Consider the following 17155-nt stretch of genomic DNA (forward strand, 5'->3'; position numbering starts at 1 on the left):
CAATCTAGGAAATGTAAAAATAATGAAAGGACAGGAAAAACACTCCACACCCTAGCTGGTTTGGCTCAGTGGACAGAACGTAGGCCCTCAGGCTGAAGGGTCCCGGGTTGGATTCTGGTCCAGCGCATGTGGAAGGCAACCAATCAATTTTTCTCTTTCTCTGTCTCTCCCCCTCCCTTCCACTCTCTCAAAAAATCAATGGAAAAATATCCTTTGGTGAAGATTAACAAGAAAAGAAAAAGAACAATACTAGAACTGGGAGGAAAAAAACCTGGAGAACACTCACCTTCAACAGATTGCGTGGTCTGTAACTGCGTGGCCTGCACAGAACTGAAGCCATTCTGATATGAAAAACAGGAGATAGATAAATTCAAGTGAACAAATTAAATTAGCACTGACTGACACAGCTTAATTTCCAGCAAAATTCTGTAAATTAACATAATCTAGACTATCTAAACAAAATAAAAACAAAAATTAACAAAACAAAGACGCCCTAGGCCAGTGGTCGGCAAACTGCGGCTCGTGAGCCACATGCGGCTCTTTGGCCCCTTGAGTGTGGCTCTCCCACAAAATAACGTCTCTTCCACAAAATACCGACTTCTGCACATGAGCCACAAAGTTTCAATCGCACTGTACATGCGCGCCCGCAAGTAGTATTTTGTGGAAGAACCACACTCAAGGGGCCAAAGAGCCGCGGTTTGCCGACCACGGTGCCTAGGCAGTTTGGCTCAGTGGACAGAGCGTTGGCCTGCAAACTGAAGGGTCCCGGGTTCGATTCCGGCAAGGGCACATGCCTGGGTTTCGGGCTCTATTCCAGCAGGGGGCAGCCGATCCATTATTCTCTCTCATCACTGATGTTTCTGTCTCTCTCCCATCCCTTCCTCTCTAAAATCAGTAAAAATATATTAAAACAACAAAAAAATAAACAAGCAAACAAAGGAAAACAAAAACAGAGAGACATAAACCCTGTGTGACCCAAAGCAACAGAAAGCAATCCCCAGATTGCTGAATATATCCCAAATCCAGTGATCCCTGGGGGGGAAATGAGGGAGTAAGGTAGTTCAGCCAAGTCACTTATTTTTCTGGCTGCATCGGACAGTCCCTCCACATCACCGCTGGCATACGCTATCCCCCTCACCAAGCCAAGACATGGCCCGGTGAGGTCTCCTGCTCTGCACCCAGCATGTGGCCATCAGCTCTTCCCGCCATCCATCCAGAACAGGCACTGAGACGGATGCTACTAGAAAGAATGACTCCCGAGTGCAGGGAGAGCAGTTTTCTGGTTCTGAGTCCCAAGGCTTGCTAAAAATAACTTTTTATTTCACCAACCACAGAAATGTACTTTTATTAGCTTCTCAATCAGCACTTCTGAGGTGTCTTTGCACTATTTGTCAAGAAACAAAACGCTAATATTAATAGGCCCCTGTCCACTATTCTTTTAATCAATGCCAGGGGCTCATGAAGACACTACCTTTGCCTGAGTCAGGTCCTTTTGGGGTGATGAAGAGATGGAGCTGGGGTACCGCCGAGTCTGCGTGGATCTCTGTTCATACAGAGGGCCCTGAGCATTGTTTTGGGAGGTATAGGTTGTTGACTGAATTGGGCCACTCTGATAACCGGACTCCTGACTCTGATTAGATGAAATTGTAGATGAAGATTCACTGTGGGTAATAAAGAAGGAATCTATCAGAGAAATTAAATAAAGCAGATTGATTGATACTAAGGAAACAGTGGAGATTGACTACTAAAGTTGATTTCAATCAAAAGGAAAATTTCCAGCAACAAATAAAAGAAACCACCACCATTTTCTCCTGACAACTGAATGCATTTACATATGCTACAGAGCTAAGTATTTGAATTAAGAATGGAGTTTAAAACATTTCTTGTCTCCCCTATATTCTGCTGTTATAAGAAAAAGAGGCTAAAGGTCAGTAGAAAGGATACACTACTCTTGGTCCCTTCATCATAGCATGAACGCTAGCATGAGAGCATTATCTTTTGCTCATATGCATTTTAAGTAATTCTGAGCCCTTGGCTCTTTCAAAAACCCCATTAAATATAAGGTTACTGACAGAACTTTCTGAAAGAAACTTTTGAAATATTCTCATGCATTAATGGCATATGCTTCAATATATCTAGGCTAGGGCCAAACTTTTTTTTTTTTTTTTTAATTTTAAAGATTGAGAAAAGCAGCTCAGTCCCCTAAAATTCCTCCAGGATTTTCTATTGCTTAAGATGGCCCTCCCTGAAGTATCAGAGGAGGTAGGAAAGTTTTTATTGGAAAGGGTCCTTTTAATCTGTATAACATATCAATGCTACCCCCTTCTTAGGGGTTCAAAGTTATACTCTCCATAGGCCTAAGTCCCACACCAAAGGGCTAAAAGTGTCAAAGGCATTTTTAGCTGTGGCAGATGCCAAGGTACTTGCCATTAGAGGCACGGTACACATCTGTAAGAACTGTGTCTGACCGTTCTAGAAGTACTCAAGCGTATGTTTCCCTCTGTTTAGAGTTACAGATGATCCTAGTAATGATATTTTAAAGTGCTACTCTTTAAAAGTGGCTACTATTTTCTCACTCAGTCCGAGTCTTGTCATCCCCAGAGTTCGAACAATCAGCAAGAGACTTAGAAAAAGTGGTTAAAAACCTAATAAAAGAAGCCTCATGACTGGCGTTTCCTCTACCTGGCCGTGCTGGTATAGAGGCTATTTGGAGCCTGGCTTGAAGAGGCGCTCGTGGTTGGAGTGGACTCATAATCAGAAAGGACAGGCTCTGACCCAAACTGCAATGCCCCAAACTGTAGGTTTAGCCCTGAGATATCTGCTGAGCCAGGCATCTCCACAGCCAGAGCAGGAATCTGTAGAGAAGAGAAAATAATGGCTTATTGTAACCTTACCAAGACTAATAAAAAAAAAACCTCGTGCTTCAATTTCCCAAACTATACTCTTACAATCTCAATTCCGAAGTCATACACCCTCTCGCCCTAGGGCAGTGGTTCCCAACCTTCCTAATGCTGCGACCCTTTAACACAGTTCCTCATGTTGTGGTAACCCCCAACCATAAAATTATTTTCGTTGCTACTTCATAACTGTAATTTTGCTACTGTTATGAATCGTCATGTAACTATCTGATATGCAGGATGTATTTTCATTGTTACAAATTGAACATAATTAAAGCATAGTGATTAATCACAAGAACAATATGTAATTATATATGTGTTTTCCGATGGTCTTAGGCGACCCCTGTGAAAGGGTCGTTTGACCCCCAAAGGAGTCACAGCCCACAGGTTGAGAACCGCTGCCCTAGGGTAATATATATCTAAAATTTCAAGTACCTTAGAAGTCAAGGAGGCTTTTTTCTTCTGCTGTTTCAGTTTTTGCTGAGCCGGCTGAGGGCTGGAGGATTGGTTGTCTGAAGACCCAGGAGACATTTGTGGAGCCGAGGTGGATTTGCTTGGCAGAGGAGAAGAGGGGGGTGGAGGTGCAGCTGTGGAGGTAGCCACTGCGGGTGGCTTCTCCTGAAGGAACACCTCCATCATGGTTGAAGATGGGGTAAAAGCCTGGCGCTTTGTAAAGGGGCTGTGCACTGTTGAATCATTTGGGTTCTTCAAATCTGCATGAGTAAACCCAGTATGTATAAGGCCAGAGATACAGGTGAATCTCAAGAAAATGCTATTATCCTGCTCTAGAGCCAGGAACCAGGCCTTCAGGATCAGAAACTCATATAAACAGGTCCTCTTTTAAGGCATTATCTCATGTCTGTAGATAACAATCACTGGATCACTGGATCACATTTGTCCTGATGTAGAGCCTAGGGACCTAATTGAATCAACACTATTACCCTGCCTGTGTAAGACAGGAATCTAGGAACTGTCCATGTTTAGAGTATAAAGTCATAAAATGGACAAGTCCATGAACCTTTCCAAAGGGAATATGCTGTTTTCAAACACTAAAAGGTAAATTGAGGGAATTCCAAAAAATCCCCAGGTCAACACAAGACTACAAATATGTATAAAGCTAAATTTAATGAAAGAATTTATAGCCTTTTATTATAGACTTTTTATTATTCCCCAGCTTTCTGAAGTCAGCCCAGCTCACTAAGGGAAATCAGTGTGGGAAACTAGTCAGTTGGCAGCCCTTTTCCTCACTTCAGGACATATTCTCCACCCCCTACTCCTGCCAGCCGCTTGACAGTAATGCTCCAATGCTGAAAGAATTCAATCCACTTTCCATTTTTCTCACCATACTGCACCAGCGATGGGGACTGTGTGGTGGAGCCCATGTCCCAAGAGGAGGTGGTGGTGGTTCCAGATTGAGAATGCTGAGCTGCCAACTGAGCCAGGGCCTGAGCAGTCTTGAATTGCTCCAAGAACTGGGAGCCTGTGGTGCTGCCACTTTTAGTTTCACTGACATCACCAAATCCTTTCCCTAACATGCTCACCTGTAAATCAACACAGAGATTAGAGAAACAGGCAACCACCTTGTTCAGCTACTCAAAAAGACACTTATCCAGGGTGAGCGCCAGTATAAATGGGACAAGTAAAGATTGTCACCACACTGAGCACACAGCACAGTCCATTAGAACACAAGCTCTGGACTCAGACTATCTAGATTCAAATCCCAGTTATATAACCATGGAAAAGTAATTTTTCTGCACCTCATTTTCCTCATCTGAAAATAGAAATAAAAGTAGTTTCTCATGCCGGGACCGGTTTGGCTCAGTGGACAGAGTGTCGGCCTGAGGACTGAAAGGTCCCGGGTTCAATTCCGGTCAAGGGCATGTATCTTGGTTGCGGGCACATCCCCAGTAGGAGATGTGCAGGAGGCAGCTGGTCGATGTTTCTCTCATCGGTGTTTCTAACTCTATCTCTCTCCTTCCCTCTCTGTAAAAAATCAGTAAAATATATTTAAAAAAAAAAGTAGTTCCTCATAAAGTTGTAGAAGGATTAAACAAATAATGTATGTACAGCATTTAATGTGTGCATAGAACACAGTAAATACTCAACAGAAATGAGAGCTATTAAAATTTATACTTTTATCAGCACTTCCTCCTCCTCCTCCCTCCATCTCAGGGATAAAGCTCTAATGATTAGAGGATATTTTTCCCCTTTCAAAGTTTAAAAGTTTCCTTGCCCTTTCCACTACACAGCTCAAAAGGAACAAAAACAGTCCAACCAGAGTGGTTCAGTTGGTTGAGCAATATCCTGTGCGCCGAAGGATTGCCAATTTGATTCCAGGTCAGGGCACATACCTGGGTTGCAGGTTCGATCCCCAGTCGGGAATGTACGGAAGGCAACCAATCGTTGATGTTTCTCTCTCACATCACTGTTTGTTCCTCGCCCCGCCCCCCTTCTTCTAAGTAGTCCTCAGGTGAGGATTTAAAAAAAAGGAACAAAACAAATAATTAGACTCTCATCTCAGTGCTGCTAATAGCTAGCATCGAAGCAAAGACAATTTTAGGGGCAATCCTACATTCAGCACTAGACAATCAATGAGTCAGTATGATTTGACTGTTTTCTGTGTATCCAAGTATGAGGTAATCATGACAACAAAGCAAAATTTACTCGTATGCTTTTGGGAGATTCTCCCCATTGCCTGCTACACCAAGTAAAACTATCAGCCTGGTCCAGAATATGAACCATGTGACCTTAACTATTCCAGGAATCCTCCAAGGAGATTTAATCTCATTTTCCTTAAATTCTTATTTAACCATATCATCATCATCATGATTGAGCAACGCTTTCTTATACAGAACCAGTCTGTCCAACTCAAGGGAAGACATTTTCCCCACTTCAGTCAATTATACAAACAAAAAAATCAGAAGTCTTGCCCTAACCAGTTTGGCTCAGTGGATAGAGCATCGGCCTGCGGACTGAAGGATCCCAGGTTCGATTCCGGTCAAGGGCATGTACCTTCGTTGCGGGCACAACCCCAGTAGGGGGTGTGCAGGAGGCAGCTGATCGATGTTTCTCTCTCATCGATGTTTCTAACTCTCTATTCCTCTCTCTTCCTCTCTGTAAAAAAAATCAATAAAATCTATTTTTTAAAAAAATCAGAAGTCTAGTTCAAAGTATGGGATTGTGGCAGAGATGATCTCACACAGCAATGATTACCAAATATTCTACAAGCGCAAAACATATTAAAGACCGAAAATTACGAATCTCCACATATTGTACATGGTAATTAATAGGGGCTTCTGTATTATTCACATCTTAAATGTTAAGGGAAATCAAACCTCTGTTTATTCTCAATGGAAAAGAAACATTAAATAGCACAGTGATTAATACAGGTGATGAGAAAAAAAACAGAATAACATTTATGTTTAGTTTAACATATCACATGACACATTAAATAAAATGTTAGGGTTAGTGAAAATGTTGAAAACTTTAAAAAGGCAATTTAAGAGATACAGAGCGCTTAACATTTTCCAGTCCTATCTTTTAGAGGTTGGTAGTTATTTCCTGATCTGTTTCACCTTCGTACAACTTTGTCCTATTTTTTTGCTCTCTTCTTTATCTTTTTAATCTCATATTCCTCTCTCTTTTACCTCTCTCCTACCTTTTCTCACCTGTCACCTTTCATCTATGGCAGAATATCAACCACCAAACTATTATTAGCCAAAAAAATAACTTTAAGACAACAGTTAAAAACTGACAGAATTCTGGATTAGAAGCTAGCTCAGCAATTTTCTAGATAAAATAATTATTATAACCCTACTATTGGAAAAATAAAACTATTATACATACACACCGTCTTTTACCTGTTTAATCCTATAGCATCCCTCCACCAAAAAATAAAGACAGGAGAAAAAGAAAAAGCAGTACTTAACATTTACTGACTATAAGAAAATTGGTTCTTGCATCAAATGATTCCTTTGCCATAGTTAATGACCTTGAATATTTAAAATGTTCTGAATCAACAAGTCCCGTGCCACAAGTGTTCTAGGTTAAGAAATAAAACCATTGCCACCATATTTGTACCTTATCCATTATCTTCCTAAAGCCCTAAAAGATAGGCCGAGCAAGCACTTCAAAACATTTTTTGGGAGAGGGACTGGTTGAGGGTGGGCAAAGTGGGGGGAAATGAGGACATCTATGATAGTGTCAACAATAAAAATAAAGCTTAAAAATTTTTTAATTAAGTGTACTAGGGTTATAGTGGCTAATGAAATTATATAGGTTTCACGTGTATAATTCCATAATACATCATCTGCAGAGCAAGCACTCTTATTGCCACTTACAGAGATAGGGAGAAACAGCGAAAAGTGGGCAGATTCAGAAAAACACAAGTTTTTGGAAACCTAGTCCAGAGATGTCTGGTTTACATAAATATACATGGCAATTCTGCTCTACCAAAAAATAGGGGACTGCTACAACTCCCTACTGCAAAAGGATTAAAATTTGTTGATGCCATTGATTTTCTCTCTTCAAGAATAGCCAACGATGTTCAGCACAGTGAGTATTAAATAAATTATGTTAACTCATTATTATAAGGTTCAGTATGTCTGAAGCTAACTCCTCTCCTTAGAGCTACCCCTAACTACCCAACTCAACATCTCTACACCTAGGGCTGCTTAAGAGGACAAAAGAGGATGCTTTACCCTGCCTCAAACTTCTGTCACTGAAGGAATGACTGTATGCCAGGGTAGGGTTTGGCAGGAAAGTTGGATTAAAATACACCATGTTTCCTACTTACCACACTGTGATGAGAAAATGTGTTCCCTGAAGCAGGCTGTGATATGGTATTCTGCTTCGAGTTACTGAACACCAGAGGCTGGGCAAGAGAAGGAGCCTGAGATGGATCCAGATTAGATGAATCATTCTCCATTGAAGATGGTGTCTTCCCCAACAGGACAGCAAGGTCAATTCTAGTGGAGAGGAGAGAGGATCTTAATGAGTAAGACTGAATATTCTAACATCCCCAACACCAGAATCAGATTATGGTTAGATTAACATGAAGTCACCCCCCAAAACAAAAAGTCCTGACTGAAATGTTTAATTTACCAAAAGTAATTGATAAAAAGAGCCACTATAGTATCTAGCCATGTTCTAATGATATTGCTAAGCATATTATTACTTAAATATATGTTTTTTTCAGTGAAGTTAATTTAATGAAGTATCAAATGTTAGTTTTAATACAGCAGCTCGATAATTGGGCCAAAATTTACTAATTTTTTTAAAGTTAAATTTTAGAGGGAGAGGGGAAGAACAAGAAACATCAATTGGCTGACTCCTGCACACACCCTGACTGGGGATGGAACCCCCATCCTGAGTATGTGACCTAACCAGGAATTGAACCGGCGACTTTTTGGTACATGGGACAATGCTCAACCAAGCCACACCGGCCAAGACAAAATTTACTAATTTTTACCCATGATTTTAAAATACAGAATACCTGCCATTACCAATATTTAATATGTAAAGCTAGATACTAGAATGCCCACATCTTCAAGTGGCTTTGGAACAAGAAAAATTGGGGGAATTTTCCCAACTTTTATAAAATTTCAAATTATCTATGGCATAATAAAAATATATGTTTGTGCTTTGGCCCCAGTTCATGGCAGAGCTCCTAAAACCCTTAAAATTTCCTGTGTGATAGAGTGGTCTTTTGAAAGAAGACCCTTTCAACCATGAGGTTACTCAAGGTGGAGCCTCCCTCAGAACTTCAAAACAGGATCTGGTAACCAAACACAAATAATGTGATTAGAGGGTTAGAACTTTTAGTCCTACTATACTCCAGCCATTTAGGGAGGGAAGAGAGCTGTACATTACACTCAATCACAATGACTTCATCAACCATGCCTATATAATGAAACTAACAAAAACTCTTGAACAATGAGATACAGTGAGCTCTGGGTAGGTGAACACATCAATGTGCTGGGAGGGCAGCACAATCAGAGGAGGCATAAAAGCTCTGTACCCCACTCCCCACACCTGGCCCTATGCATCTCTTCCACTTGGCTGTTTCTGAATACTGATTATAATAAACCAGTAATGGCAAGAAAATCTCTTTCCTAAGTACTATGAGTCATTCTAGCAAATTGTTGAACCTGAGGAGCGAATACCCCCAAATATGTGGTCAGCATGGAAGAAATGTATGTAGTCTGGGTACCCATTTGTAGCTGACCTCTGAAGCAAGGGCAGTCTTGTGGGACTAAGCCATTAACTAGGGTCTGTGCTAATTCTAGATAATGTCAGAATTGGTGAACACCTAATTGGTGTCTGAGAAATGAAGAATGGGTGCGGAAAAATCAGATATTGGTGTCAGAAAAAAATACGCATTACCACTAATAATGACACCCCTAACAGCCCATTCCTATCACACTTCTCTTCAGGATCGTCTGAGACAGCAGCTATCATACTCAGGTCTAGAAATAATCCAGGAGGCTCTCTGGGGATAAAAACATTCCATGGTGAGTGTATCCTTCCTACTGACCCCAATGCCTAGGTTCAAGTTCTAAAAACTTCATTAGTCAAATCCTAGGGGAAAAGATGATCATTATATTCAGTGGACTCACAGTCAACCAAGATCATAATTATAAATCAAAAGAACAAGTTACTGAACAGTTCTGCAAATTCAAAAATAAATGAAAATAGTTCCTCTTTTGGAAATGTTTCAAAGACAAATTATATCATGCTAAGTTTCTTTTTTATTTTATTTTTTTCATTGATCCTTTTTGGTTTTAATTTTTTTGTTTTGTTTTTTGTTTTTGCTGGTAATAACAGGTTACAACTTCGGGCTCAGTTTTTTAGGGTAAATCCTACCAGGCACAATCCACTTCCACAAAGGTGGCATTATTAATGGATTCATTTGCAGGAATTGTTGCCGTTTGTTCATTCAAACCAGGAATTCTAATTTTCTTTTTAAAATATGTCTTTTTTAAAAATATATATTTTATTGATTTTTTTTTTACAGAGAGGAAGGGAAAGGGATAGAGAATTAGAAACATTGATGAGAGAGAAACATCGATCAGCTGCCTCCTACACACCCCCGACTGGGGATGTGCCCGCAACCAAGGTACAACATGCCCTTGACCGCAATTGAACCTGGGACCCTTCAGTCCGCAGGCCGACGCTCTACCACTGAGCCAAACCGGTAAGGGAAAGTATCTTTTTGTTGATATTTATATTTATTTGTTGTTATTTTTTAATTCTCATCCAAGGATATTTTTCCATTGACATTTTAGAGAAAGTGAAAGAGAGAGGAAAAGACAGAAACATCGATGTAAGAGAAACACATTGATTGGTTGCCTCCTATATGCACCCTGACCAGGGCCCCGGCCAAAGAGGAGCCTGCAACCGGGGTACATGCCCTTGACTGGAATCGAACCCGGGACCCTTCGGTATTGATTTTTAGAGAGAGGTAGGGAGAGGGATAGAGAGAAAGAAACATCAATGAGAGAGAAACATCTTTGATTGGCTGCCTCTTAAACTGAGCCCAAAACCAGGCATATGCCCACACCTAGAATCGAACCGTAACCTCTTGGTTCCTCGGTCAATACTCAACCACTAAGTCACATAGGGCAGGCCATCATGCTAAGTTTTAATCAATGCCTGTGATGCTTACCTATGTGATTAAATGGCCACTTTGGGGGAAGAATCAATTTTAAAATTGTAATATATAGACTTCCAGTCAGTAAACTATCAACTTACAAATCTATCAATCAACTAAAGAGAATCTAATCTGATTTGGTTATCATTATTACCAACACCCTGTAAAGGCCCAGTGCCACTCTTCCTTATAGCTATCTCAGCAGATCCCTTGGGGAAAAGATACTGAATTTTACCACACTTGCCTCTGACCAGCAGTGATTGTCACATTCTCTGCAGGCAGAGGCACTGAAGACACATTAGAGGCAGTGAAGATCTTGGTCTCAGAAAGCTGGAAAACAGAGAAATTAGTTACTCCTGGTGTTAGGTAGGTTATAGTCAGAATCCTGGCATAAGGGGAATTCATTTCATCAAGAAAAATGGAAAACCCTTTGAAGGGGAAACTACTGTCAAGAATCCTGAATGGATCAACTTTGAAGCCCCTTCTATCCATGCTCAAGGATTTTATCAAGAGAGGAGAATCAAGATACCAAAAAATATACACATAATATGCACACTAAACAGAGGAAGGTGAATATACTTGCTAGACAGAAAAACAGAGAAAACACCTTTATATTTTCCCATTAGAGTTCCCCACACCCACCTCTACCTAAACCATTAATTTATCTTCTACTGCTCCTCTCAAAGAAAGGAAAATGACAGCCTAGATGAAGACAGCAATTTTTTTAAAAATTAATTCTTGGCTTTTGAGTAGTAAGGGCCCAAGTGCTGGTGAGCTAAGGTCTTTTCAGGAATAATTTTAACCATGTGCAATTATTGCCTTAATAGTGACTTGATTATACCTAGCCTCTCCACTATGACACTAAAATCAGATAAGCAATTATTGGGAATAATTCTTCAAATTATTCAAAAGCTGATTTGCTTTTATTTTGACCTTTTGATTAAAATCTCTCCTCTAAAAATAGGGAATCCACTTCCCCAAATATATCATTCTCTGAAAGCTGCTTAAGTAGACAAGCCAAATTTTAGAAAATATTCACAACACAGTCTAGCTCAGCTACAATAGAAAATAATCACCCTGATGTTGAAACACCTGAAATTTTAAAACCACCGGCCTAGCCACCAAAACAGTTTGACATATTATTTCCTCTTGACACAAAAGTTGTTTTGCCTGAACATGAATATAAGTAGATTTAAAAATGTTAAAATGGAAATTCATTCATGATCACTGATAACTATAATTCACAGCAAAAGCTTGAGGTGCTAAGAATCAGCAAAATTCCTTTACTGAGGTACTACTTCAGCAAATTCATACAGCTTGTTTATGTGCCACCTTATGCCACCCATCTATGAGATTTCCAAGTTGGAAAGCTGGAAGATAACCAATTCTACATATAATTCTCAATTATAAAGTTGGGCTTCAAGTAACTTAAAAGGGTTCCAGAGCCAAACAGATAATAGACTTAAGGACTTGGCACTTTAACTCTCCCTTTGTACCCACCTCCAAGCCAATTACAGTACCATACACCAATGCTCAAATGTGAACTAAATAGCAAATTGTTCCAAGTAGAGTCATGTGCCACCAGCAGGTGTTAATGCACTGCCTGCCTAACTCCATTTCCAATGCTCTACCCAACCACCATCTCTTCCTGGGATAAATCCAACAATCAGATATTTGGACTTACACAAGTGCACTTGCCCTTTCCATAGTCTGGTTCCACAGAGTCCTGTTCATGCCCAGTCTCCTTCATATAACATATGTGAAATGTTCTGGCTCAGAACACTATTTTGGATGTAAAAGTTTTGGGTCAGAATCTTAAGGATTAATTTTGAGGGGTAGAAACATACCCATTTTCTATCCCTAAACACCACTTAGGGATAGAAGGCACTAAAGAAAAATGACCTAGAAATACCTACATCTTCATTCCAATCTTCAGTTCCCCACTCTTCTGTTGCGGTCCTCCATGCGCCTGGGAATAAAGGAAAAACAGTGATTTTTAAGTACCAACACACAGCATGTACAGAAATCACTAATGTACTAACATTTTTGGCAGCCAAAAGTGTAACCAGAATTTAGTAATCAGAAATGACTCTTGGGCTTCAAGGGGAGGAAAGGACTATTTAGAAAAGCATACCTCAGAATACCAGGGTTTTAATAAGATTATGATTTCACAGCTACTTTCAGTTTTTGTTACATGGCTATACAGCAAAGGATGAGAGCAAGAAAATGCAAGAGTGCAAGACACCAACGAACCCAATGCTCCAGGCAATCTCATAAGAAACGCAACCTTCAGTGAAATGGCAGTAGCCAACTTAAACCAGAACATAACTCCACCTACTTATCTGGTATAAGGTAATACTGCAGCCAATCTAAAGAAAGATGGGTGGCAATGACAGAACACAAATGGTTGCCCATGTGACAATGAAAGGGCAGTGAAGAAGGAAGAGTAAAATCAATACGGAAAGCACTGACAATTATCTGCTATTGAAACTGTATTTAAAAATGCATACTTAGCCTGGCCAGCATGGCTCAGTGGTTGAGCATCAACCTATGAACCAACCAGGAGGTCACGCTTTGATTCCCGGTCAGGGCATATGCCTGGGTTGCAGGCTTGATCCCCAGTGTGGGGCGTGCAGGAGGCAGAAAATCAATGATTCTCTCTCATTATTGTTTCTCTCTCTCTCTCCCTCTCCCTTCTTCTCTTAAATCAATAAAAGTATATTAATTAAAAAATAAATAATGCATACTTAGCAGATGTTTTTAAATCTTACTGACTTAACTATAGGGAATCTCTATGGATCTGCTCTTTTCAGAAGATACTGGAAAAAACTTAAAAATCAAGTATGTGAGCCCTAGCTGGTTTGGCTCAGTGGATTGAGTGTAGACCTATGGTCTGAAGGGTTCCAGGTTCAATTCCTGGTTGGGGCACATGGTCGGATTGAGGGCTCAATCCCCAGTGGGGGGCATGCAGGAGGCAGCCGATCAATGGTTCTCTTTCATCATTGATGTTTCTCCCTCTCCTTTCCTCTCTAAAATAAAAAAAATATATGTATATAAAAAATCAAGTATGTGTAATAGTTATTCTCCTAATCCTAATCATACAGAAAATCTGACCTGCCGAGTTCATGGCGCAGACAATAGAGATGTGCACACTCCTCATGTTGGTAATGACAAAGGTGGGATTCAGTTTTTACAGGAGAGATCCATAGCAATCAATATGCTCGCAAAGGGGAACTGCCCTTTCTTAAGGAACATGGGTGAAAGTTTCAATGAGAACCAGTATCCTTCCCTTTGACCAAAGGGCTACAGTAAGAAATAAAAACCTATCTGTAGAAGGGACAAGAACACTCTTTATTTTCTTTTCTAGAACAATAGTATATATTGATATATTGAATAATTTAAAGATTTATATCCAAATGGAGAAAGCTTCTTAGAAAAATTAAAGTCTGGTATTCAGATATTCCATTGTCACTGAAGAGAAATATTATAGCAGCTATAAAACCCATCTGAAATTCTTTAATACATTTAATAATGAAAAATCCTATTTCCTAGAGAAAAATATGTTCAATGCCTGTCCTAGGACAATAGTTAAAATTGCACCAGGGAAATTCCAAACCACTTACTAATGACAATGTTCTCCGAATCAGACTACAGTCCAATCTCAGTTTAGACAAATTATAAACCACATTTTCCTCTCCCTCTCTGGTGATACCACTCTTCCTACCCATTGACATCCATCCCACCATGGCTAAATGAGCCTCCCCCTCTGCCCCCAAGATCTGGGTTAACGCATACACACAATCCTAGAGTTGGAAATGACCTGAGAAGTTATCTACTACTGAGAGATAATCTCTCAATGAAAGGATTTTATTTTTTTGCACTTTGGCAACTACAGCTAGGATAGAAAAGAATGTAGATTCCTCATTGATATTTTCTTATAAAGAATGTATAAAAATGACTGAGGAAGAGGACTATATTGAAGCAGCATTAAGGAACAGAAAGAATGAAAATGCTCTGAACAACGGATTAGGGTTTCCATTCCATCAAAAGAAAGCACAGTCAATGTAAATGTTAAATAGTCATTAAATGAACCAAATTTTCAAGAAGCAAAAACGAGCTTAAAATATGGCAGAAAAAGGCAGAAAGAGAAAAAGCAGGAAGACAGAAAAATGACATATCCACAGATATTTCAGTTCATAAAAATCTATAAAATATCCGGGGCAGTTAGGCGCCTGGATGTATCATACCAGGAGCAGTCTCAAATTTTCGGGGATAATTTGACCCCTCAACCCCAATGAAATCAAGTCCTGAAACAAAAAAGAAAAAACAACCAGTGAAATTTTGCTTGTGAATGAGAACATTTGCCCCAAAAACACAATTCCCAGAGTACCTGTGGATATTTTAAGGGTAGGTTTAAATTTCTTTTTAAATTAAAAAAGGAATTTGAGTGTGCTACCATAAAAACACAAAAAGAGATCATGCATGAAGGTGAGTTCGTAATGAAATTAACAATAATGAGAATGCATGAAGCTATACCCAATACTTTTCACACTAACATGACAGCAGCATCACATAATTTTTCATTCCGACACAAACCACAGATTTCGGATTCTAGCCTCTCAAATCTGCTATTTTCCCACTCATTAGAAATAAACATAAACTTCTTCAACCTTCTCCAGTTTTTCCAACCAGAACCTTGTTGAGAACAGCGAAAGTTAGCAATCCAGGACTGAGACTCCATGCCTGATTTTTTATCCACAACTGAAAATAAAATCTCTTAACTTCTATCATCTTTTCTGCCAATGATAAAAAGCCAAATACCCAAGAACAATTTAGAGCTCAAAAACAGTAACTTTTGTTATTCAGACTGCTACCAGCCATTAAGAGATGAATGAAGAGCAGTTCTAATGCCTCCAAAGTACAGAAAGTTAAAACAGAAAAGGACATTTCATAGCCAAATGGTCAAGGGAATTCAAAGATGTCTATCCTTCCAATAACTCAACATTAGTCTCCATCAATTAAAAAGCTGTATTCCAAATTAATTTATAACACAACTTGGTAAACAAAAAGCAAGTAACATTCAGGACCCGAGGTATATCTAACATCTTATGGACAGTAGATGAGAAGCTGTGCCAAAGACCCTACAATGATAAAGATCATTGATCTTTAAAAAGGGGCAATGTTACCCAGCCAGCATGGCTTAGTGGTTGAGCATTGACCTATGATCCAGGTCACAGTTCGATTCCCAGTCAGGGCATATGCCTAGGTTGCAGTGTGGGGTGTGCAGGAGGTAGCTGATCAATGATTCTCTCTCATCATTGATGTTTCTATCTCTCTCCCTCTCCCTTCCTTTCTGAAATCAATAAAAATATATTTAAATAAATGGGGGCAAGGCATAGAGCCTTGGCCGGGTAGCTCAGTTGGTTAGAGCATCATCTCAGTACTCCAAGGTTGGGGGTTCAATCCCCCATCAGGGCACATATAAGAATCAACCAATGAATGCATAAATAAAAGGAACAACAAATGTTTTTTTCCCTCTAAAATCAATCAATAAAATAAAAAATTGAAAATAAAAAGGGGCAAGGCAAGTCTAATGGATAAGAAGTCAAAAAGCCTATTTCTTTACTATTAACTCATACCCCTCTAGAAGAGGAAAACAGAAGGAGCTGATGTCATAAGAAGTACTCTGGAGCCCAGAGACTGCGCTTATTTAAAGCAGTAAAAGTATTGTACTCTCAAATATATCTTGGTGTAGCCCACAAGCCTAACATATCCTTAAATATATACACCCTACCCAGATAGAAGCACCAAAGTCAGCTAACAAAAGAAAAAAAAAATCATATTAAAATCCTATAATACTCTACCACACCCAGAAGACTGTCCAACAAAGCGAGCAAAAAAGTCTCAAGATTTCCTTTATGCCCAGATATTGAGATTTCTCAAAACTGAAAGGAAAAAAGATACTCCTACCTCCGTACGAGAAAACAAACTGACAGTGGGCTTTGATTCTGGAACCTCTTCATCTCTACAAGTAGTGGCTTGATTAATTAATTCTGGATATCTTTTCACAAGGCAATGCTAGTTACCCTAACAAAAGTACTAGGAAATAACAACTGGAGCTAATGGCACCTGTATGGCATAATGGAAAGAGCATGGGCTTGTAGAATCAAATAATTCTGAGTTCAAATACTAGCAAATTTCTTCACTCCTCTTTCAATCTAATTTCGTCGTCTGGAAGGTGATGATAAATGTCAGTTTCGTAAAATATTGATGAAGATCAGGTGAAAGTTTGTATAATGTGCATACAGACACAAAGTAAAGAGAACACACAGTAATTCATTTGTGATTTTCTCCCTTTCTCCCCCTATCTCTGCACCCAAAAACTATTCCTCCACTTTACATAATTATAACCTCAAAACAATTATTTCCTTAGGTTCCCAGAGACAAGAAACGAATAAAACAGTCACTCACTCGTCCCATCATCTGGCTCGAAGTGGCCAGTGTTGTTCCACGTACTGCCGCTATTATTGCCATAGTTATCATCAGTATTGGCTGGTTCTGCATAATCAGCTGGGTTAAAGGTTCTGGGGGGTGGGGTGGGGTGAAC

The 17155-nt window shown here is 39.6% G+C and overlaps 1 protein-coding gene across 18 annotated transcripts in view; it reads right to left on the bottom strand.

Annotated features, from left to right (window-relative positions):
* The window catches only part of UBAP2L (ubiquitin associated protein 2 like), a 44843-nt gene that overhangs the window by 14139 nt on the left and 13549 nt on the right, over positions 1–17155 (bottom strand). For 10 of the 18 annotated variants that reach the window (XR_004973374.1, XM_036344239.1, XM_036344237.1 and 7 more), the window contains exons 8-17: positions 17020–17132; positions 14796–14855; positions 12465–12517; positions 10793–10878; positions 7693–7864; positions 4240–4438; positions 3333–3610; positions 2683–2855; positions 1472–1661; positions 287–341 (exon numbers count right to left, since the gene is read on the bottom strand). Coding sequence is in view for 17 of the 18 variants with exons in the window: in XM_036344239.1 (XP_036200132.1) it covers positions 287–341; positions 1472–1661; positions 2683–2855; positions 3333–3610; positions 4240–4438; positions 7693–7864; positions 10793–10878; positions 12465–12517; positions 14796–14855; positions 17020–17132 (1379 nt within the window). In the remaining variant the exon portion in view is untranslated. The remainder of the gene's footprint in view (positions 1–286; positions 342–1471; positions 1662–2682; positions 2856–3332; positions 3611–4239; positions 4439–7692; positions 7865–10792; positions 10879–12464; positions 12518–14795; positions 14856–17019; positions 17133–17155) is intronic. The other 8 variants (XM_036344244.1, XM_036344243.1, XM_036344242.1 and 5 more) reach the window with 1 other exon arrangement.

This window comes from Myotis myotis, unplaced genomic scaffold (genome assembly GCF_014108235.1).
Source record: "Myotis myotis isolate mMyoMyo1 unplaced genomic scaffold, mMyoMyo1.p scaffold_m19_p_18, whole genome shotgun sequence".
NCBI lineage: Eukaryota > Metazoa > Chordata > Mammalia > Chiroptera > Vespertilionidae > Myotis > Myotis myotis.